General features: G+C 40.6%; 1 protein-coding gene across 5 annotated transcripts; it reads right to left on the bottom strand.

The window, feature by feature from the left end:
- Window positions 1-303: 303 nt before the first annotated feature.
- On the bottom strand, window positions 304-23252 carry LOC121684155 (neprilysin-like). 5 transcript variants are annotated; one of them, XM_042064111.1, is made up of 24 exons: window positions 23090-23252; window positions 22877-22961; window positions 17293-17463; window positions 16403-16438; window positions 15954-16115; window positions 9632-9715; window positions 9194-9289; window positions 8984-9102; window positions 8472-8537; window positions 7524-7658; window positions 7337-7438; window positions 7112-7248; window positions 6640-6733; window positions 6272-6400; window positions 5331-5429; window positions 5109-5186; window positions 4778-4881; window positions 4444-4502; window positions 3891-4010; window positions 3463-3596; window positions 2625-2690; window positions 1953-2048; window positions 1794-1870; window positions 304-1675 (listed from the first exon to the last, which is right to left on the bottom strand). In XM_042064111.1, exons 2-24 carry the CDS (start codon window positions 22917-22919, stop codon window positions 1576-1578), a joined length of 2307 nt encoding a protein of 768 aa, XP_041920045.1. In that variant the 5' UTR covers window positions 22920-22961; window positions 23090-23252; the 3' UTR covers window positions 304-1575. The 5 variants fall into 5 exon arrangements, with proteins under 5 accessions (XP_041920045.1, XP_041920046.1, XP_041920047.1 ...); XM_042064112.1 differs by having other exon boundaries at window positions 22877-22885; XM_042064113.1 differs by having other exon boundaries at window positions 15954-16147; window positions 22877-23252.
- Between the last annotated feature and the right edge of the window lie 1430 nt (window positions 23253-24682).

The following is a 24682-nucleotide window of genomic DNA, read 5'->3' as shown; positions in this document are numbered from 1 at the left end:
CAGTATAACATTTGGCCACAGTTTCTCACTATCCATAGACCAACACTGAATCCCATCAATGCCCATGTAAGGGCATTGCATAGAGCATGTCATAGTAGAGTGAAACTATATAATGGAGTGTAGTGATGCACTCTCACAGGGCTTGTTCCTTTGCCAAAGCAAACCTGAAGTGGCCTCCTGTTTGCTGGACCTTATGTTTGTCCACCCATGCCTTCCAAGTGAGGTAGAACTCTTGGGGCTGTCACAACTCACAACAAAGTGAAAAGGACACAGTAAGGGAGACAGGAGAAGATAGACGATTGATTTACTATTAAAACAAGATTTATTTTTTTGAGGATGTTCATTATAAAGTGTTCAAATATAGGCATCTGAGGTATATTTGTCTGTCCTCATACAGATTGAGATGAGTTTGGAAGGAGGGCTGCAGTGGTCATGAAGTAAATCAAGGGCAGGACACACACACACACACACACACACACACACGCGCGCGCGCGCACACACACACACACACATGCACACACACTTTTTGGAGTATGACATAGAAAAGAACCAACACAATGTTTACTGATTAGAAAAAAGGCTGGAGACTGTGTTCTACACTGGCATATGAATCACACACACACACACACACACACACACACACACAGACAGACACCACACACACACACACACAGAAGAAAAAAGGGCAGAATGAACAGTATGGGTATAACAACAAGTTGAATGAAAGCAGACAATACAGAAATGTAAAAATAAGAACTACAACAATATTTCGTATGATTGTCAATTGTATTACTGCCACTTAAATATTAGACTTTCTCTGTTCTTTCCCATTATATTGGGCCAGTGCTTCAAGAGGTGGATATTACTAATTGGAAAAGAAATGAGCACCGTGGTACACAACACTAATTACTGTGTACTCACTGGCCCTTGGTTTTTCATATTATTATATATTTGTCAAATTTCTGACATTTATGTAAATCAAAAGGCGCTTCTTTAAAAGCATTTTTGGAAACACAGGTATTTGTATCTATTGTATACACATGGTATTTACACAGGCATATGTATCTATAGTTCACTGAAATATATATATATATATCTATATCTATATATATACTCTTATAATCATACATTCTTGGGATTAAAAACATGATAAACATGTATATGAATCCAATAATTGACTCATTGATTCCAGCTGAAGTGATCTGCTTTTTGTGCTTGTGGTATGACATGTTTGCTACTGAAAATCCCCATCACAGCTTGACAACATACTGCCATCAAATAAAGCTTGATTGACAATTTAAAAAAATAAAATCACATTACTATCATCTTCAAAAATATCAACAGCAAAAACACACGACTGGATACAATTTCATCAAGTAGACTTAAATAATTTGAATAAAGTCAGTGAAGGCAGACTATAACACAGGCACATGCCTCTGTACTGTTAGCATAACAGAGGTCGGCTGGGGAGCCCTAGCCTACCCTGTGGAGAATGGGACCTTCCCATTCAAGCCTTATTGGTCTAGTGTGAAGTGGAGAGATCTTTGTCCTCTTGCTCCGTCTCTTCAGAGTGTATTACCACACTCGACATGTAGTCTGAGGCACCATGGCATTATTCTTCTTACAGTTAAAAGCTCTGGCAAATTCTGGAAAGTTCTGCAGTGACCCCATAACTCTGAGTGGGGAGGAAATAAATCACAAATCACAAAATAGACAAACATCTCAGTTGAATATCTCTTCAGTTTAACTGTAGGTTACTCTTTAATAAATTAGCTTTTAGGCAGCAGTTATACCTGAACTCCCCTGGACTGTGGTCATCTGTTTTGATCGAGTTGGCTGCATGTTCAGGTCTGTGAGTGCCACACCACACCTAATAAGGGAATTTCAAAGGTGATTTTAAGTTAATATTTCAAAGCTAATAGATAAGCACAAATTTCCTAACCAGATCTCACCTGTGCAAAGTTGAGGAAGAAAAGTTGCTCATGGTTGAGGTCAATACCTGGGAGAGGCTTTTCAGTTCCGTGTTTCTTCACATAGTTCTGATAAGCCTGGAGGAACAGTTCTCAACCAGTCATTTCAACAAGCTGAATAAACACATACATACAGTGAGTACACTGATTGTTTCCCTGCTTTCTGGGTTAAAGAATGTTGTTTTATGATTCTTTGTCTGACAGGACAATCTGGGCCTCATTACAGACTTAGGAAACCAAGGTTGGAACCACTAAATGGATCCAATTCCATGAGGAAGATGCTGACGATGGGCAAAGCCTTGGGGTGGTTTCACCAGCAATAAAATTGGTTCCAATTGCCCCTGTCTTTTGCTGCCCTGTAATTAGAGTGTCTTGTCCAAATCCTTCTTGTTTAAGTATCACTGGCATTTCCCCACTGTGGGTCAGAATGAGGGTCTTTTATGTGTCATCGCAAAATTTTACTGGCCAAATCTTCCCAGCAAAGGCCCAAAAAGCTGCTTTGTCTGGAGTCAATATAGAAAGTCCATTCACCTAGCACAAAACAAATGCATTGGGCTTATGGCTGTGAAAAAATATCTAGATAAAGAAAAAAGATAATTGGTATAGAAATGTCTGAGTGTCTGAGTCAGAGTTAGAAAGATGTTCTTTTCTCACCTGATAGGCTTGACGGATCCCCCCATTATCTGCAATGTTCTCTCCCAAGGTAAGATTCCCATTGAGCTAAAACACCCACAGACAGACAGACAGACACACACACGCACACACACACACACACACACACACACACACACACACACACACACAGACGCAGATGCACAGGAAGAAAATAAGTAAGTAGTGCGGGAAAGATGGGCAGAGGAAAGAAATAGAAAGACAAAGTTTCAGACCAGACCAGACCTGACCTGACCTGACCAGACCTGACCTGACCTGACCTGAACTGACCAGACCAGACCAGACCAGACCAGACCAGACCTGACCAGACCTGACCTGACCAGACCAGACCTGACCTGACCTGAACTGACCAGACCAGACCAGACCAGACCAGACCAGACCTGACCAGACCTGACCTGACCAGACCTGACCTGACCTGAACTGACCAGACCAGACCAGACCTGACCTGACCTGACCTGACCTGACCTGACCAGATATCATTGCTTGCTCTAGTTCTAGTGATAGTGCCTGAGTAGAGAGCTCTAGTTCTAGTGATAGAAGTGCCTGAGTAGAGAGCTCTAGTTCTAGTAAAAGAAGTGCCTGAGTAGAGAGCTCTAGTTCTAGTAAAAGAAGTGCCTGAGTAGAGAGCTCTAGTTCTAGTAAAAGAAGTGCCTGAGTAGAGAGCTCTAGTTCTAGTAAAAGAAGTGCCTGAGTAGAGAGCTCTAGTTCTAGTAAAAGAAGTGCCTGAGTAGAGAGCTCTAGGACAGAAAACTGGTCTTGTTCTGTCTATGAGGAGGCTCTGTGCTCCTCACTGGTGTAGATGTAGGGTAGCATTACATACGTTTTGTCCATTTGCCAAATCCCAGGAGTAGCGGCCATACTGGTCCACAATGCATTGTGAAAGCTCCTGAAACTTTTGAGAGGAAGAAGGACTCCACCAGTCTGTCATGTCCCCATTTTTATCATAATTCCTTCCTGAAAGAAAGAGAGAAAGGAAGAAAGAAAAGTATTAACATTCTGTATGTATGTTTGTATGTACAGTATGTATGTATGTATGTATGTATGTATGTATAACTCATTTTCATTTTATGAAATAATGCTTGTGCTTTATTTGCCTTTCATCTGCCTTATTAACTTTTTATGATTAGTAGATATGAGCTGGCTGAGCTGACTGAGACACTCTGGGCCATGTAGGCTGCTGTATTTGTTGAGCTTGGTAAAGAAATAATGAGATCCTGTGGATTAACAGGCTGTAGTTGAGCCTCTTACCACTATCATCAAAGCCATGTGTGATCTCGTGCCCAATCACCATTCCAATTCCTCCGTAATTTAGGGAGCGGGCTTGACCTTTGCCAAAGAAGGGAGGCTGCAGGATAGCTGCAGGAAACACTTTAAAAGGGAAGGTATCAGGGAGCAGATGTTACTCCTCAAAAGCTACCTGACTTCTTCAATTCAGAGAATTAAAAATATGATAACATCTTCAACCTTATTTTTACTATTGTTTTCAAACATCTCACTGTATTAAGATCACTTTTCCTCAAACACTTTATAGACATAGGATAATGTAGCTATATAATCTACTATACTGTATTATGTGGGTTTAACTGACACCAGATGCATTCACTGAACCAACTAGCAGAACTATGTAAACACAATACATTAAGCATACAGGAGGCAATAGTAAAACATGCTATATTCTCTAGTAAACCTATGGTCTTTGTCAGAAATAAACATTGTATCTAGGGAATGATCATTTTATTTCAAGAGGTAGCAACAGCACATTTTCCGTACAGACAAACTAGGTGATATATTATTCTGTTACCTATTTGGTTTCTGCTTGCTGAATAAAAGGCATTCACAACAGCTGGCCCTGTAATCCACCTTCATGGGAAAAAACATAGGACAATGCACATTCAATACAAATATAACTATAGCTATTACATTACAATACATTGCATTGCATTCCATTATGTACTTACGCCTAATTGAAGTTACTCTGACTTTACTTCAGACAAGTGTAAAAGCAAGCCAACAAGATATCAAACCCCAGGATGAGATATACAGTAGAACACCACTCACTGAGTGCATCCATGTAGATGTGTCCTGTGCATGTGCTGTGTGAGTGGATGAGTTTGTCTGATAATGAGGGACCTTACTCGTCTTTGTTCACTTTTACCCGGAGCTTCTTCAGCCGCTTCTTCTGAGTCATCTGGGATGTCTTCAGCGTGTTCTCAAAGTATTCATCTGCACTGTAGTTTAACTGTTCAAAGCAAAGGCTAGAGATTCAGGAAACACTCTCAAATGTCACTGATCTTTTTACTGATGCCTAAAACTAGAGGCCCTAACTATGCCTAATATCCTCATTTGAGTTAAAAGAGAAGATATGACCCCAATCTATAAATCAGATCAAAGAGCAATACATACTTTGAATCATGCAGTTTGAGCAATTAACCTCAAATGAGCTTCTGAGCACAGTGGGCCACTTACACCTTCATATTCCTTATTAAGGTAGTTGTCATCCATGATGTTTTCTGAGTAGCCAATCTTCTCGCTTATGGCCAGGGCCTGCAGGAGGAGCACAGAGAGGTGAGCTGATAGAGCAGGGTAAAGGGAGCCCAACGCAGAGTCAACATCTCCTCTCAGAAGACAAATAATAAACCATGTGTTAGATTAACTTCAGAAGTCCTGTCGGGTAACATAATCTCTCACCTTTTTAGCAGCCTCCTTTTTGGTCTCGGAGTCCATCCATGGGAGATCATTGAGATTACTGATGAAAACGTCTCGTATCTCAGCAATCAGCTCATCCATCTGAGACACAAAAAAGACTCTCACAGGCCAGATCTTTACATCTTATAATATGTATATTTGACTGTAGTAATACATTAAAAACTGTTTTAGATAGAGAACTAATTTCAGATTGACCTCACCACCAATTCTTATAAATATCTGGTGTCTGTATGAATGGTAAGGACATTGGGATTTGCAGTAATGAATGGATGTTTAAATCTAGTACGCCGATTGAGACTTTTCCCTGCCTGTGATCACAGCCTCAAAATAGCCTTGTGCATGAGAGAGATGATAGGCCAACTGTACAGCATGTGTACAGTTCAAATGTGCTCCATGTGACTTCAATCAGTGGAACGCACTCTGAATAGAGGCCAGAGAGAGTTCAGAGAAACAATAACAAAACACCCAGACATGCACACACACACACGCACTTACACACATATGGTTTAAAATGCATAATATTTTGGACAACCCATTGCTATGTACATTACAGTGTGAGAGAGAGAGAGAGAGAGAGAGAGAGAGAGAGAGAGAGAGATTGAAGCCACATAAAGGGGCAGTCAGCCTGTGCAAAATGAGCAATAGCTCTGTAATGACAGATGCCATAGACATGCAGCCCTCATGCAGGCACACACACACACACACACACACACACCCAAACACACACACACACACACACACACACAAACACACACACACACACACACACACACACACACACACAAACACACACACACACACACACGCACACACCCAAACACACACACACACACACACACACACACACACACACACACACACACACACACACACCCAAACACATTCACATAAATCAGCACACATGACAGCCAAGCTCAGCTTACCATGCTTTTGCTATCTTTTGAGAAAGCCTCTTCCACGTACAGTCTGCCCACTGCGTAGTCCATGTGGGTGTTGACATAATTGGCACACTGCTGCCAGATGGCGGCTTCAGATGTGGTCCCATAGATGGCCTGTCGGAGTAGTCCAAAGGACAGTGTGCTCACTGACAGTGTCATTAGTGTGCTAACCAGGCGCTTATCAGTTATCAGTCTCCTCTTATTTTTAGTTCCAACAAATGAATGGCTGGACATAAATGACCGCGAGGCAAAGAACAGTAATGGAAATGGTGAAAAAGAAAACCAAAATCAGAAGGGAGCCATTTTCAATATCCACAGCTTATTTGATGTTATTGTTGTGTCTGGCGGCTCACCTTTTGAAGTGGCTTGCGGGTGTCTCTGTATGACTTACTGAGCCCCCCGACCATGCTCATCACAAAACGCCAAACCATGTAGTTCTGGATTTGTCTAAGGGGCAAAACGGGAATTTTATCATACTAGTGCAGTGCTGAGTGCTCGTTTAAAATGTGCTACAGGCAGACTGCATTATATGGTCATCACATTGTTGAGGTCAAGGTCTGCTAAACATTTCTGTGCCTTTAGGCATATCACAGCCGCAGGCGATTGTCATATTGTTGAGGTCAAGATTCGCTAAATGTCGACGTGTAACAATATCTTCCACATTTCACATCCAAAACAACTTCACATTTACCATCCGTCAAGTGTGTAGTCAGTCAGATAAAGAATTTGAGAGATATACAAAGAAAACACATTTTATAGGTATGTTTGTCATGGAATGTGTCATTCCCCAATACTGTGTTGTTGTAGCAGTCCCCTATGACTTACCTGGTAGAGTACTTATTAATAATGGCATTGAGTTTTCTGAGGTAGTTTGGTGCATACACGACAATGTCTTCAGCATCTGTCACAGTGAGGTTTACTGTCTCCATGATTTTGTTGATGAAGTGTGTCCAATTAAACACCTGGCGAGAGGACATGGCATATTTAAATGTGTATAACATGTTTTCACTTCATATTTGAGAGCATAACACAAACAGGTGTGCTACTTACACCACTTTCAAATTCCAAGGTGAAGTTGACATTCATGGCCCCAAGATGCATCTTGTTGTAAATAAGTGTAGGGTTATTTCTCTCCTCTGATGTATCTGTTGCCTGGGAAGCAGGAGAAAACTGTTGTAAAAGCAGAAAGCTCACACACTCACACACAAAAAAACACAAATAAGACAAGGGTGCTTACATTAGCCATATCTTGTTCTAGCTGCATTATAAGGTTGACTTCCTCTCTGATGGCAGTTTCATTTATCTCTAGACCTCTGTCTGAGCGCATAAGTTTGGCCACATCAAACATGAAGGTCTCATAGGCATCGCACACCTGGAAAAAGAGATGTACAGTTGTTACCATCTTGATATTTCTAAAACATATTCATGGATTGACAGCTTGCATGTTAAATAATGTAGCACAGCGTCCAGAGGGCCTCCTGAGATGTTGAGGTAACAGTTTTAGTGGCCCACTAGGTGGTACATTAATCCCCCCCCCCCCCCCCCCTACCACTAAAGCATCCCCTATAGTCTCCCCTGGAGACAGCAGAGAGCCCATCTCTGAATATTTATGTGTTGCTCTCATACCCTATTTAAACTATGTGAGGCTGGACTGGAAATACTTCCATCTGGTTTGTGTTTTTTTTTTTCGAACAGCAGACCTAGATAATATCCTTGTGAACATTTAGAAAAGTAGGTTTTGTTTTGTTTTACTAAACATAGCATCACATTTGGGGGTTGGATTACTAAAATGGGACCAGGGAGAGGGGGGGGGGGGGTGCTGAGCAAAGGCTGATGAGCTGGACAGAACTGGCCTCTCGTGGACATGGACAGAGGAGCATAAGGCTGCTGAGTGGGCTGTTATCTCTATCTCTCGTCACAGCTGGGAGCCTTAGACATGTGCATGGTTATCCTGCTCCTAATGAGCAAACCTAACACTGCTTATACTGAATCAGATTGAGCAACAAGCTGAGGTTGGCAGAGGAGAAATGCCCGACTGCTTATGTGATTAGAGCTTTTCTAAATCTGTACAATTGGTTAATAGGTTATTGTGAGCATGCATGTAATAATAACGCATGCCATATGGGCATACCAGTTTTATTTCACTTTTGTGTTGTTATGTGCATTTGCAATGTTGCAGACATACCTCTTTATATGGTCCTGCACACACATAGTAGTCCCTGGACTGGAGGCCTAAACTTGGCTGATCAATCTGGCACATGAAATAAAACCACACAATCATCCGTTCAGTGTAAAAAGGTGACATATTATACAAGATCCAAAAGACCCGATCACAACAAGCATCAGTGAGCACAAGGATTGAGTTAAAGTACACTGAAGCTGCAGTTACGCCCTATCTGGAAAACCAACCTTATTTTATGATTATTTTTCTTGGTTGAAACGTTTCCACAGGGTCTGTCTAAATAGATTTCCCCTCTCTATCTGTGTATGTGTATGTGTATGTGTGTGTGTGTGTGTGTGTGTGTGTGTGTGTGTGTGTGTGTGTGTGTGTGTGTGTGTGTGTTGTTTGTCTGTCTTGTCTTGAATGAAAAAGACAGACAGGAAAAGAGAGAAGAGAAAAGAGAGAAGTAATGGCGTGAATGCTCTCTGATATGCATGGAATACCTACATGCTCTCTGATATGCATGGAATACCTACATGAATGATGTGAGAATTGGAGTCCCTGTCATCAGTGCTGACAAAAAAATAAATAAGGACTGGTTTCAAATATTTCTCATTGAGTTTGGCTATGATGTCTTCTGCCCTCCATTGAGTTCCTGAAGAGGAGGGGAAAACATTAAAATTCCTCTGTAGTGAGAAACATGGCAACTACTAACACACATTTAACAAGTGACACATTCCGGATACCATATTTGGTGTCCCAATGGTCTGTTGCTATTGGCCACTCGAGGACATCTGGCAGCACTGACAGTAAAGGTGACCCTCCTCGTTGTTCAATGAGACCTGTCAGAAAAATGCAGTGCAGGCAGAGGAGATGCAAAATCTTTCCCATTGAGTTTTCCCTTGTCTAAAAATAGCTAATGAATTAGGCAAGATAATAGCTCACAATTTTATGTTCAAATGAGTTTGTATGACTCCATAACACATGGCTGAAATGCACAGCTACATACAGGGCTGAAGTCCAAGACAAGTACTTGGTAAAGCAAAACCACAAGTAAGACCATGTAAAGATGTCAGTGTGTTCAGTACTGAAAACCAACATGGTCTACATGTATTGACTCATCTTAGATATCATTTCTGGATCATAGACATGTGTATAAAACAATACCAGCTACCGGTACTTACTTTCATTGTTGCAGGACTTGTAGAGCACTCTGGCTTTGGTCAAGGCATTACTGCTGTTGCTAGTGTCTTGTCTTTCTAGTACTCCTGCATTGAGACAAGAGAAAGAACATGTAATTTCATAATCATTTCAAACCATTTTGGCAAACTATTCATTATGGCATTTCTGATGGTATAAATCACTATGATGCACAGTTCTGATGCACAACAATCTGGTGTAATGTTTTATCAACATTTACATAAGAAAGAACTGTGTGACATAACATGCTAATAACTGTGTCTGGTGGAATATTGTTTACAACCCTCAAATTGTATAATTGTTTCTGATCCATTACAGGGATGATGTGTGAATGGTGTATTACAATCTGTTGTAACCGGCAAAGCTGAACATTATGCAAACACAATAAACACATTCACTCATTATGAACTTTGCCTATGATGAGTGCAACTGAGGGATGAAATCCTCCACCTTTGGTCATCTTTTCAGTGTCATCAGCTGAAGGTAATTGCCAGTTATTTCACACAATACTGCAATCTGAGAGGTGGTTGAAGGAACAACAGACTTGTACAAACTGAACTTGTCTTTTCATGACTATGTGCATGTTGGTCTATCTGAGGATAAATCAAGAAGAAATAAAAACAGTAAAGATGATTCAGTAATTTTGCCTTAAAATTCGCTCATCTGTCACAAAACCTTGTAAATTGAATAGGATTAAATGCAATTGTCATAAGGTGATACTGCATGCAAATGTCACATTCTAGAGACAGAACATGAGTTTACATCACATGTCGCAAATAAAGAGATATTTTGCTTTCATCCAACCTTGCATGCTGTGCTGTCTTCTCAAAACATTTGAGTCTCACTATAATGCACCATTCTTGCTGTCTTGAAACATACACCCATACTCTCTCTATCTCTCTCACACACACACACACACACACACACACACACACAAACTCAACACACAAATAGTGAGCCTTTCCATTCATGGTCCTGGAAAGCAGTATTTACGCTCTTATTTAGTTTTAATTGGGGGCAGAGACAGAGTGAGAGGGCTTCCTGTAAAAGGGCACACATCTTGTGTGTGTGATTGGATTATCGACCACCTGGTGAAAGCAAGGCAGGAATCTCTCTCTCTCTCTCTCACACTGACTCTCTCTCTCTCTCTCTCTCTCTCTCTCTCACACACACACACACACACATTCTTTATTACATACTGGACACTGATGGACAACACTAATAGGCAGCATAACCTAATACAATTGTTTACAAATTTTTTACAATCATCCTTCATAAAAAAGTACATTTTTTTGGTATTGCCTGACAAAGCCTGACAAAGGACAAACTGGAGAGCACAATCAAGTGCAAATCATGTATTCAGACACATTTTAAGCTTCACAAATATTGTAAAACATTTGCAAACACTTAATGGCAGCCACATGACATCTATATACCCTTCATGACAAATGACATGTGTACCCAAAAATGTTCTGCCATAAAAGCTGTCAACTATGATGTCACAGAGTCATAACACATTTGTAAAAAGAGACAGTGTAGCAAGTCTGAGAGAAATTATGTAGGGGTGGGAAACCATAATGTAGGCTGCAGCAGAATCTCCCCCTTTCTACGATTATAATTGAACACATACAATGCAACATGGACAGTGAATCTGTGCAAAGTTATGTTCGAGTTTAAGTATAAAGCTTGATTATGTGTGTGTGTGTGTGTGTGTGTGTGTGTGTGTGTGTGTGTGTGTGTGTGTGTGTGTGTGTGTGTGTGTGTGTGTGTGTGTGTGTGTGTAGTGGTACACAAAATTCTAGTCAACTCAAAGCATAGTATGTTAAGACAATGACTATTACCGGTACAAATCAGATGAATTATAAACAGTTGCTTTGCCATGTGCTTACATGTGGGCCACACTTCACTTGCTCTAATAACAGAACACCATGGTCAAATTGGCAAACCAACCAGCGTAGCAGCCAGAGAGGGAAGGGAAGGCTTCTGCTTCTACAGCATGGAAGCATATGGGCATCTCAGTGTGAGACTCACAGTTGAAAGAAGAGTTCCATTGATTTCCATTTGTTTTGGGTTGGCCTTGACATAGACTAATGTTTCTGAAGCACTTTGTCTCTACCTACAATTGTTTCTTTTCTAGAGATACTTAATATTCAATAATTCGATCTTCATTTTTGAAAGTCACTTTGTATTACAGGCTCTAGACCCAACCGCAAGACAAACAGCATGAAAACATTTTAAAAAAAACATAAAAACATAGATACATATAGACATACAAACATATTCTGATTCATGAGTCTTAACAGGCACCCATACCAATGTTTCCACAAATATGATTGATATCTGACCGAGCTGCACCTGGGGCTTGTGAGCATCATTATAATACAGTTTTGAGACTCATCAAGTCGGGACATGAACTTAAACATTAGGTTCCTCAAGAGAGCCTGTAAAGTGCTTAGCCCTGAGTCACAAAAGAGCTTAGGCTACTTGCACTGCTACTCCTGGGCTTTTTCAGCAGTATCCTCAGGCAGTCATTATATGCCACCTGAAGTTTGCCTTGAAGGGTCTCCTCTTTGTAGCTGACCCATAATGGGGCTGCATACATAGGGCAGTATGCACGGAACAAGCTCACTTTCACATCATCAGAACAGTGATGGAATATCCGGACTAACATGTTTGCTTGGACATACAACATTCATCTCAGCCTATACATATCAGCATCATCTTCCATCTTGTCAGTGATGATGTGCCCAAGGTATTTTGTACAGTTAGATACACAGAGATATTGCCCTGACAGATATTCATGAATTTCTCAATCCATATAGATACACAGAGAGATTGCCCTGACAGATATTCATGAATTTCTCAATCCAAATATGGCTCTGACCAGGACACAACCATGAAAATACTCAGGACCTCTCCCACCTCAGTGGTCATCTGCTTCTGGTCAACCATACCCCAACTACCACAAAAGCCTTTAACCAAGGGACAGGCATACAGTACCAACCAAGAGGGCAGCCATATTTTCTTTCTCCATTCTCTATTTGCCACTGATATCTGCTCTGTGTAACACCAGTGACTTTTCTTTCCTACCCAGACATTACCCAACTGCCATGCCTGCTATCTCAGGCGCCACACATGTGAGGTTGTTGTGGTTAGATATCCACACTTGTGTGTTCTGTTTGTTATAAAACACTAGATTATGGACACAAGGATACAGTGAGGCTAGCTTAAAAGCTTGGCATCTTATCCAAACATGTGTTATGATTCTGGACTGGACTGGACAATGTGGAGGACAGGCAGAGCAGTACAGGCAGTGAAACACTCTGAGAAAGTGTATCTACCATGCCGTAAAAAACTTGTCACGTCTGGATAAACACCACAGCACTCAGCCAACAAAGACGTCAAGCTGGCGTTGTGACAGGCCGCATCCCCAAGAAGCCAGGTGAGCAACTAACATTCTGTCAGGAGATCCCAAAAACACCTGATGTCAGTGAGACAAGAACCATTTGACTCGGACAGTCAGCGCCGCTCTTCCACCTATCTAGTAAAAATGGATGGAGATGGCGAATGAACTTGAAAGCAGATTCTTCTTTTAGTGTTAAAGGATTCATTCAAGCAGCAAATGAATGAGGGCACTGAATCATTCAGATGATCAGCCTACTCCCACTGGGAATAAATCCGTTTCTCGGCAGCTTCTTTGACACACTCTGTTTTCAGGTCCAGCATCTTCACTGCTGGGGTAACATGATACACAAACGTGTTGTCCACATGTGGTGGCCTCGTACGACCCTGGACTCTGGGTTTCTCTTTTTCTAAAGCGCAAACAGGAAACCTTTCTCTCGGCATCTCCTCTATGCATATGGAAAAGCCTTTCAAACCGTATCATACCCTTGGCATTCGACTTTAGGCATTCCACATTAATATTACTATTTGATCTGGCAAGGGTGCTCATCCTCTTTGCAGGCTTCAGTGGGCTCTTCACAGAAGAGGAAGGAGTGAGGAAAATAAGAGACGTGACTTGTCTCAGGACATTTTTTTATGATGTTTTGCACTCTGACGATCATTCAACAGAGTAACAAAGAGAATAGTGTTCATGTACTATAATGATGAGTCTCAATGTCAAACTCTAAATTGCATGATTGCACTTTACAATGTCTCAAATGTCTTTACACAGATGTGGTAAATCTGTCAAATGATACAGATTTCGTTTGTGTTTCTTGTCTAAGTGTTAGCTTAACTCTTAACTGGCACTAAAACTGGCTAAGCTTTAGTGCATCAGTGTTACACCCTACCTACCGAATCATACCTCGTCCTATCTGGTGGTCTACTGACCTTTCCTATGCCCCCTGCTGTCATTTAGCTTTTTTATATCCCCTGAACAATATTAAATGTCATCAGTATCCAGATATTACACTATAGATACATATATACACTACTGTACACTAGCTTCCTGTGAGTAAATTGAGAGAAAGTGTCATTTTACTGGGGGTGAAGAAGAAAGGGACTATCATGGTATTTCTGATGATAGTTGCCTGATCCCAGCACTTTTTCCTGCTTGACAACTATATCTGTAATGTCTAATCTCCTCAATCGCAAGTGCAGGGAATATGCCGTGCTCTAACCATCACACAGTGAGAAATGTTCCGTACTTTTCAAGAACTGTAATATGCCATCTGCTAAATTCAGCAACATTGTCACACCTTCAAAAGCTAATAGTGTGAGGTATAAGGTAAATTCTTAATATTATCCCAGTATCTCTCTCTCTTTCTCTCTCTCTCTCTCTCTCACACACACACACACACACACACACACTCTCTCTTTCCCTGAGATCAACCACAACATTCCTTCCATATAATAGCTATTCTTCCTTATCCACAAGTTTGGAAACTTGTTAGAACAACAGCAAATAGAGCCAAAAATATCAAATCTATCTCTATATCTGCTTCTCACACCACCCCTTTTTACTGTGAAACAGCAATTAAAAGGCACACAGAGACTTTTGCACAGTGTGCCAGCCCTAAGAGGAGAAGACAACTATTGTACAAGTCACATTTCTGCAACATTGTGGCATCCAAAACGTCATGTTAATTACCTAGTGTTAACGCAATGTTTCTATGTCAAAAAGCAATAAGAATTTGCTATCTGTTGTAACGTGTTTACTTGTAAAGTTATGTCCAGAGCGCTCAAGAAACACTAGTGTTACTTTTCTGAACTGATGAAAAATATGAAACAATCATTACAAATTAAGAATGGGTCTTCATAGCTTAAATGTTACCTCAGCTGTATCTTTTGTTTAGTCAAAAGAAACAATCACCGAGGAAGAGGGGGCTTAGAGTACAATTTTACTTTGAGAAATCATTATTTCAAAAAAGCCCTCTAATCAATTGTCCTTATAATCAAGTGTGGTTGAATAACAATATGTTTTTTTAACAACAGAAGAAAAGGGTCTCTCGCAATAATTGTAATTACAACTTGTTTTTCTATCAAAGGACACCCTGAACTTGAGTGAGACATACAGAGTGTGAGAGCGAGAGAAAGTGCAAATGATAATCAAAGAACAGAAAAAACAAACACAGTTGTTCTTTAGGACAACAGGAAGAACAGCTGGCATGAGGAATTACAAGGGACAAAAGTGTTGAGGTCTTGCCCTTTGCATTCCTGTGCTTATATAATGCTCTCTCACGTTCAAAACTGATAGGCCCGGCGCCCATAACTTGGCTAAGAAAAGCTTAACACATTGCAGCATTCCACCAGCCCTCAGCCCCATGGCCCCCATTGACATGAACTCAGGCAGTGTGCCCTGCATGGAGCTGCACTCTCCTTTCCCCTGCATCCTGAAGCTGAAGGAGCAATCCCACACCCCGTGGCACATGTTACCCTTTCAAAGCCATCCCTCCCCCCCGGGGTGCAACAGGACCCTACCCTGTAAATCAGCATGTCAGGTTGGTGGCTAACAAGCTACTCTTTCTTGACCCCAACTCCCAGAGGCTTCAACTGTGGGCAATAACGTTCAGGTGCTGGGGCTGGTCAGAGGTGTGCTAGCACATCAACCCTACTGCTGCCAAGTTCTCCGTCCCCCAAAATGGCTTTTATTTTTGGTGGTCAGTAGATCTGCCTTCTTTTCTTCCAGACAGAAGTAGGCCAAACAGAAAAATAACCCATATAAGGGGTTGTAAATCACTACGGATTTGTTGAGTGAAAAAAGAAATATTCTAGTTTTTCACACACAGACAAACAGTTAGATACACAGACAGACAGGGCTACAGAAGTGATACATGTCAAATATTTGCATGACTACTCAATTACCTTTCAGCACCACAGCTAGCTCGTGTCGGAGGATGTCAAAGGTGCTGTATCTTGAGCTGGTCTCTGGGATGATGTTCTTCTTCAGCCAGCCTCCACAAGCGTACTCGTAAAAGTTTTCACAAGGGTCCACTTTGGAGTCCATGTTCTCAATGAGGCGCGCAGCTGCAAGTACCGACAGAGAATCCAAAAAACAACTGCAATGAGGGCAAACAAGCATGGGACAGAGAGTGCACTATGAACATTTATCTATAGAAGTTAGAATAGTATGGTCGAGAAAGTAATTAAGAAGGCTATGACAGTTCCATGAAAGTAGGAATATGTCAAAATCCTAAATCTACATCTCTATATACTACATGCACAGCACAGAACAGCATAGCATCAACATCAACATTAACAAGACAGTGCAAGACACTCCAAGATCAAAATTCAGACACAGGACTAAATCTTACCAGACTGGGTACAATCTGCAGTGGTGCATATCCCGCCTAAAAGACAAATGAATAACAACATAAGCTGAAACGTCACCACAAATCATTTAGTACTTTGTCAGATTCTCTATAACAGTATGTGTACTTGTATTTACATTCTGAAACGTCTTTACAATATTTACTTTTGTGTGTATGATAACATGTATCAAACAATTATAATTATTAACCTTAGGGTAGTGTATGTTTTTGCTCATTTTAACTGAGTAAGGTGTCACCAGAATTATGCTCTTCTAGGTGCAACATTTTTGCTTGTTGGCATTCTGCTTGGTAAAGCTGTTCAAAAATTAACTCGGGGGAAAATGCTGATGAGCTAGAAGTCAGGCTGGCCTTCGCATATGCATACAGAGCAGTGTTCCAATGGCTACAGTTCACTAATTACTGAGAAAAATCCAGACACCATTTTGAGAGAAAAGGTACAATATATTTGGTGTTTTGTAAACCACTGGGCACTTTAATTTAAATCAACAAAGAAGTGGCATTACACCATTGTGGCATTCACATGAAATGGCAGGTGGATTACACCTTTGGACCCTTAGCAGTCACACAGCCCATTACACAGACCACTAACGCTGCACTTTTTAACTTGAAAACAGATTATTTACACAGATGACAGACACACCCATGTTCACTTTGTCTTTGCACAACCTACAGTATCAAGACACCGCCTCCCTAAACCTCAGTACAATTATCTTTTGAAAAGTGTGAAAAACACATACCTCACACCTTACGTCATTACCTAAGAATGGCCATTTAGGAATGGCAGGGGTTGTGTCCATGAGGGCGCCCCTGGCCCTCACAGACAAAAGAGCAATATGCTATTATTGTTGTTGCTGTTGTTGTTTCTCACTTACCATTGCTTTGTGTGGCAAACAGGATGCTTAGGGCTATGACAATGATGAACAGCAGACATACAATTGTGATGAGGCCAATCTCCAGTGATGTCCACCGAGGCTTTCTTATCGACTTAGGGGTGTTGTCAGCCATCATCAGCACTCCGTCAGGTGATGCCTGTCCCAATTCACCTGTAATAGACAATAGGCAGACAAAGGCAGTGTGAGTATCTACAAAGGCGTTATGGAGGTCTGTCTAAAACTTGCGAGCAAACAGCACTACTGGCACAGCACTGATAAAAGCAAGCGAGCACACTCACTTTGGTATTTGACTATTTGGTGATATAATTGCTGTAAAGTCTGCTCTCATATTTTTTCAGAGCTTCTAAGCCAGGGCACGGAACAACATACGGAATAGCTTAGGTGTGTTGGCATGTGTGCTATCTCCCCTTCACATGACCATATACAGTAAAAATGAATTTGAGGATGTTTTTTCTAATCTAGCTTCCTATGAAAACATCCTGATTTGTAAGAGTAATGAGAGAAAAGACTGCTGAACACAGACAACAATCTTTAGTTTCTAAAGATGAGATTGGTCTTCCTTCATTAATGATAACGTTGGCTTGCTTCACAATTTTCAGACAAATTAGAAATATGGAAAAAAAAGCAGTCTTGTTGTTTGCTTTAAACTAATCTCCACAGGCTATTACTCCTTCCATCAGCAGTGACACACGCATACAGGCTCTGTTCTGCTTGTTCCGACTCACACACACACACTCAAACACACTGACTGTGGAGCTGTTGTGCTGACACAGCTTTGCAGATGGACAGGTCTTGCTGAGTTTTGGCTGAGATGTGAAGACCCCGACCTGAGGACAAAGTCTTACAAACTCTCTTTGAGTAAAAGGCCTGTTTCAAAAATTCTACTGAGAGGAGAGGGGCCGACTTTTGGCAACATGGCAGTCCAGTCGGACTTGTTTTTTAAGCAGTGTGTAGATACTCAAGACATGGCTATGGATATTAATGTATTGGAGTCTGTCTAGTCAGAAACTCTCAAAGCCATCCACATAAATGCCTTATTTAAAAGAGCTACTTTTTGAAAAGATGGAACACAGTTTGGGGTCTAAGACATGTATGCAAAAGGGTGACTAATTGCTTGGAATGAAGGCTGATGTGTGTGTGTATGTGTGTGTCTTTTAACACAGAACACATTTTGGTGATCCATGGTTGGCTCAATGAATGACTTGGCATGAGCCATGTGCGTGGTGGCTTAATTGCTCCATCTGTTCTTACTCACATGGACATCCTCATTTTAACTTCCAAGATACGGCAAGTGGTGGTTTGTCACCTAGAGGGGGTCTCCGCTCTTACTGCGCTGTCGCTGGGATGAGGTCAGCACTAGCTCAGACTCTTCCTTGATGAGAGAAGAATGATGACTGTTTGGGTCATGGTCAGGGAAGACAGACTCAGATTATCTTAAGAGCCCTGTGATTATAGAATCGCTATTAATTAAATACTGACTTAAAACATTCGGCCCATGGGGAAGCAGGACACTGAGTATATCTGCATTCAATATAAAAAAAGGTTCCCAAGGGCATTAAAGTACAAGCAGTACTTAAAAATCTCTATAAAAACGCTTACATGTTGTTGCTCCTTTGCTGTGTGGTTAAGCCAAGCTTAATTTCTTTGTCTGTGTGAAGATTCTGAATAAAAGTTCTTTTAAAACTTCTAAAACTCATTTGAATGTGTCATGCTTCAGGCATTAACATGCATTAACTACTCCAAAGATTGTTGATTAGCCAGGTGAGTGTTTGTGGCACCTCAACCTCCTCTTACTCCAGTCATTCAATACCAAGAGCAGTCAGGCAACTGCAGATCCTCGTAAAATAAAGTGAAAACATAATTCTGGCAATGAATCCCAATCAGGATTAGTAGCCTGAATCGGAACAGTACTTTTTATGTTAAGTGAGGGGACACACAAGCACCACACATACACAGAGCCAGACAAACAGACGGACCCAATTACAAGCCTCTAACCTGAGGCCAGGTTATACAACACTATTAGAACTGGATCTTCCAAGAATTTTGCTTATGGACTGTATGTGTGGTGTGTTAGAGGTAGTTGTGTGTGCTTAAAGGGTATGGACATATCAGAGGGCATATTATCTATAGAATAAATTTTATTGGGCATAAAAAAAAAATTCTCCGACCGACCCTGTCAATTTATGTGCGACCCAAATTTATTTTATGAGCTTGGGGAAGAAATAACACTAAATAGTCTAGGCGACATTAAATAAATCCACAAATAAAAGGCGAACTATAATTACATTAATTACCCCTTGCGTTATGTATAGGGATGAGCGTATTCTCTTTTACAAAGTAGCCTATGCACAGCTGTTCACGAAGACGATTGTTTTCGTCACTTACTCGCAATTTTGTCCAAACACCTCAACTTTTTCGCAAATTTGACCTATCATCGTAGTTTCACCGTGAAATTTCACCTACCACAACAGTCCCTCGCGCAGAATATTGAGCCAGATGGCACACTTCTGCACCTTCTGCATATGACACCAAAGACTGCCCTAACGTGTTCGTTCCTGTGCAGTTTTGATGACAATACATAGAAGGCTAACGTTAATGATCTGCTTACTTGCATCTCTCAACCTGGAGTTGCTAACCTACCTAGGCTATGAAAGTAAGTTAATTAAGGCCTACTGACATTTGAGTAGGCTATGCAACCCATTGGCAAACGTTTACCTGGATATGTACTTTTAGCTTATGCCATGTTTGCTAGCTTGTGGGCTTAGTTTGAGTAGTGCTACCAAAATCATAGAAATTAATAAAATTGCAAGACATTTACCTCTTCTATGACCCAAGAATGATTTCATTCGAGTTGTTTTTGTAACATTTATTTTAACTAATGACATAGAAGACATTCCCAATTGCATCCACATATCGTAATGCACTATGCAAAAAGTGATTTACACTCGTAGCCGAAGACAGTGAGATGCAAGCCTTCCAATCCACTCAGAAATGTATTTAGGCTACTCTCACGTCCTTAAAGTTGCAGGCAGTCAATTAGACGTACACCACCAATGTAATGACATTAAACAGAAGTGTAGTCAAATAGTTTAAATCAATATGAAATTACTAGATACTTACTTGGCTATTAGTAATTATGCAGGCCACAGACTATGAATTATTAAAAAGATATGAACTTAATATGAATTACAAAATATATGAATGTATTGAAACATATGACATGATGCCATCTCTTTAGGTGACTGTCTTTTTTGGACAGTTCTACGAAAGGTTAGGCCTATACTGCTTTGTGAATTACCTCAGTCAAATCATTTTCACAAATAAAGTAGGCCTACTTTGATTTTCTGTAATCCTTACTGTTGAACTTTGATTATCCTTTTTTAATAAGCATCAAGATTATCAGTGTGATTTTGGTCTGACTAGCCTTAATTGCCCTAAATTAAAAAAAACAAATGCAATTTTCACTTCCTCCCACAATTTCTCCACAAGAAACAGCTAAAAACACAGCAACTTCCATCCAGGCATTTTAGGTCGCAACAGTCTCAAAAAACCTCGTGAAATCCTGGAGGGACTGATTTTCTACCTATCCCTTACTGCCACAGGGGGAAAAAAAAATTCGACCGACCCATGGCCTCAACTGACAACCAACAGGAACCAAACCTTTTTTTTATGCCTTGCATCGTCTTCCTTTAATTATTGTTACATCTGTGATGGTAACACCAGTGCTTATATACATATCCGCCTTCATTCTTATACCCACTGAGTTAAGTTTATGTTCATCAGTAATAGCGTTACAATTCTGACCTCTCTCCTTGTCTTTCACTCTGTTACACTATTTATTCAACAGAGGGGTGACAGGAGTTGAAATTCAAGCACTGATGAGGTGTTTTCCTCCAGTAAGTGGTCTAGGAACCCCACAAGCCGAGACTCCAAATCACTGGTTAACTGCTGTACAGAGCCCAGCACTGACAGCTGCTGGCAGTTGAACTCACCCAGTGAGCGCACTCACTGGGAGCCAGAATACCCCCCCCCCCCCCCCCAACACACACACACACACACACACACACACACACTCTCTCACTCTCTTCCTCTCCCTTTCTCTAACTCAGTCACACACACATACGCACACACACACACACGCACAAGCAAACGCAACGCGTAAGTAACCACACTCTGAGAGTTTGGAAAGGACGTATTACTTGTGTTTCCAGTTCATGCTCATCTGCCATTCATTAACACCCCTTTCCACCATTTTCACTGCTAATTGGAAGAAAAGTGCACCTGACCTGAAATGGTTAGGATTCACTAAGCTCAGCAATGTATTGATTTTTCAGCGAAAGAATGAGAAAGTTTATGGATAGCAACTAAATGTCTACACAAACCTATACTTAAAAGCTCTCAGACAGTTAATACTGCATTGTTCTTTTCAAAAAACAAAAGCATGAAAGAAGTTCCATGAATACAACCCAATACAATCACTGTGATGCTGCAAAGCCAGTACAAAGTTGCAAGCCAGTTTGAGCCACCCTAAGAAGCACTAAATGAACAACCTTTTCATCTTTACAATGAAGAGTAAAAACAATGCTGACACAAAAATACACATAATAATACTGTATTTATATACAGATCAGGGAAAAATATATTTAAACTGTTTTCAAAGTCAGAACCCTCTGATAATGTTTTGTTTCAGTTCTGGTTTTAGATTTGTGTGATTGACTAGGATGTGTGTGTGTGTGTGTGTGTGTGTGTGTGTGTGTCTGTGGTGCGTCTATGTGTGGAAATGAGGCAATAGCATCACAAAGCCACAAAGCATTATCCTGACATACTTCCAAGACTCTATGAGGTTACGCGTCAGGACAACCAAAAGACTTCTCAATAACCTAACTCTGGCCTCTCAGTGACACTATAACTGGCCTCTTCATCCAAGTGTGGACACATCCCATGCACATTCTTATCATCTGGATAATGCACTGGACAGCAAACAGCACTGCAGATCAACATTTGGTCAAACACTTGTAGCTTCTATGGCTGTTGCCTTGACAATCATGCATATGAGGAATTACTACAGTAAGTGGCAATGAGATCTCTCGACCCCTGAAAAAATGTCGAATCATAAACTGAGGATTACTTTCAATTATACTCAGAGACATAGGCCTATACATTTTCAAATATGAATCCATTTCTACCTGGGGTCTGCAGCAGTTTTCTAACTAAAGTTTTCTAACTACAGTTTTTTTCGTAAAAAGTTCAAATAGCCTACTTAATATTTTTAAAAAAGACAACATCAATCTATTATAGCAAGTCCTGACGGTGTTCATTTTGAACTGATGGCATTGTGAATGAAAACAACAGTTGCGCTTTGACACTGCCTACATATTTTATTACTGAACACTCGAGCCCACGATAGATGAAGCCTAGGCTATGTAGCCTACAGGCGGGCTGAAATTTTAACACCGAACATATCTGCTACAGCCTACCTGCAATGGGCATATGCTACAACACGGTCATTAATAACGGGCGAATGATACACTGATTCGGGGTAGCCTGTAATACGCGGACTTACCAGGTGTCTCTGGAAATTTTCGGTCGATGATGTAAATGGGCATCACAAACCAGTCAAACGTCCATTAAATCGATAAAGAGAACGTCTTGTAAGACAAGTTGGCATGTATCAAAAAGTGAATTGATAACGGTAACAAATCAGTCTGGGTCTCCGCGGATAGAGAAATACACTGCGTTCTGCCCAGCATACAACGAGGGAAGGATTTTCTCCTACCTGTTAACAACGTGACATCCCTAACCTCTAATCACAGTGTCGCTGATATAATGTTGCGCGTGTTTGGAAACAATGTAGTCTACTACACAACACAACATAACTACGTCGAATGATAAGTGCAAACGTGCCTTCGCAGGGAAGTATTTAAGTTCTCCCGGTGGCTGATGCCGCCTCCCCCCGAAAGGCGGTATTTGGAAGTAATGCTGTCAACGGACTGGAGCTGCCTGAACATTCAGTGAGAGCGTTAGTGTTTGTAGCATGACCGTATGACTGGAAATGTTCCTCTGGCAAAATGAGCAAGAATGAAATAATGTCATTTATGTGTGCCATTGAGCAAGTGTGCTTAATTGTTTTAATATGGTTTCTAGAGCACATGTTGTTAAATTGATAGGAAGAGCATCTAGTAAAACTGTCATAGCCCGAGGGATGGGGGATGGAACTGACTATGATGGAGGCTAAGACACTAACTCATTGAAATTGAATTGAAAATTGAATGTGTGGCCTCCCACTAGACCTATGACGTGCTGAATGTGCAAAACTAAAATGTTTTAAAAGTGAAATCAGCCGTTTCATGATGCAGCATAGTAAATTAAAGATATTTCAAATAAACAAAATGCATATAGCATTTCCTTGAGATCTGCTAATAATAACACATCTCTGACTAGTTTCTGTCGTTAATTTTGTGTTATTCAAGATGAGCAGGCTGCTGCCAAAATCCCTTTCATAAAACTTTATTTTCAATGAAATTCAGTGTTTAAACTGAACTAACAAAATTCTACTGTGACACATAAATTAGACTATTGAAAATGATGCTTGAATGATGTAATTTGCGTGTTGTAAAACATAATATAAACAAGGAAGGGTCTACATTCACCAGGTCTCAGCTATAAAATGACTGAGGGTATGTATTTCAATATCCTGGATGTCTAGGAAAAATGTGGGGAAATTTTCTCAAAAGGCTAAGTGGAAATTAAGGAATGGGGAGGGAGAATTTAGCATATTTAAAACTTTGTGGTCAGTAAATCTCACTTTATCTAAGACAGTGGACCTCACATTAGTAGTGTGAATTCAAACAGTCAAATGAGGTTATCGCGGCTTTGTGAAGTTAAGGAATTTTCAGGATGAATGCCAGCTTTTACTGACATGTCTTGACACCCTCAATACCAAAACTGAAAAGAGTTGTTTCCAGATGTTTCCTCTTGTCATGAAGTGCCAGTCAGACAAAACTTTGTCAATAAATGGTAAATATGCCAATATAATTAGTAATTAAAGAACAAAGGGTATGATAAATGGAGCATCTCTGGCCTACTCATTAGGGATTTGGGCGTGATTGAAGGATGGCAGGTTCAAATCCTGACTGGTAGGGAAAATGTGGATAGGGGAGAGATTGAACAATGTGTGTACCTCCAGATGGGTTAAAATGCAAAGGAAAAATGTCCTTAAGGACAAATAAAGTAACTTAACGTGGAAATGGTTATGCGTGACCATACACTTTAAACCAATTAGTAAATATGGGTTGAGCCAACACCATTACTTTTCACCTAGAGCTCATGGTTACAGATTTATGAAGAGTATTGCTCTTGATTATCTGGA

Source organism: Alosa sapidissima, chromosome 15, assembly GCF_018492685.1.
Source record: "Alosa sapidissima isolate fAloSap1 chromosome 15, fAloSap1.pri, whole genome shotgun sequence".
NCBI lineage: Eukaryota > Metazoa > Chordata > Actinopteri > Clupeiformes > Clupeidae > Alosa > Alosa sapidissima.
This window is presented reverse-complemented; position numbering and strand designations above follow the sequence as displayed.

Excerpts from the sequence above, each read along its gene's own strand:
- LOC121684155 (XM_042064110.1), bottom strand. The coding sequence starts at position 22,919 with ATGCCCATTTACATCATCGACCGAAAATTTCCAGAGACACCTG. Across the intron at positions 7,659-8,471 it reads GTGCAGGACCATATAAAGAG|GTGTGCGATGCCTATGAGAC; the intron begins GTATGTCTGCAA and ends CTCTTTTTCCAG. Across the intron at positions 4,503-4,777 it reads GTAAAAGTGAACAAAGACGA|GTGGATTACAGGGCCAGCTG; the intron begins GTAAGGTCCCTC and ends TTTCCCATGAAG.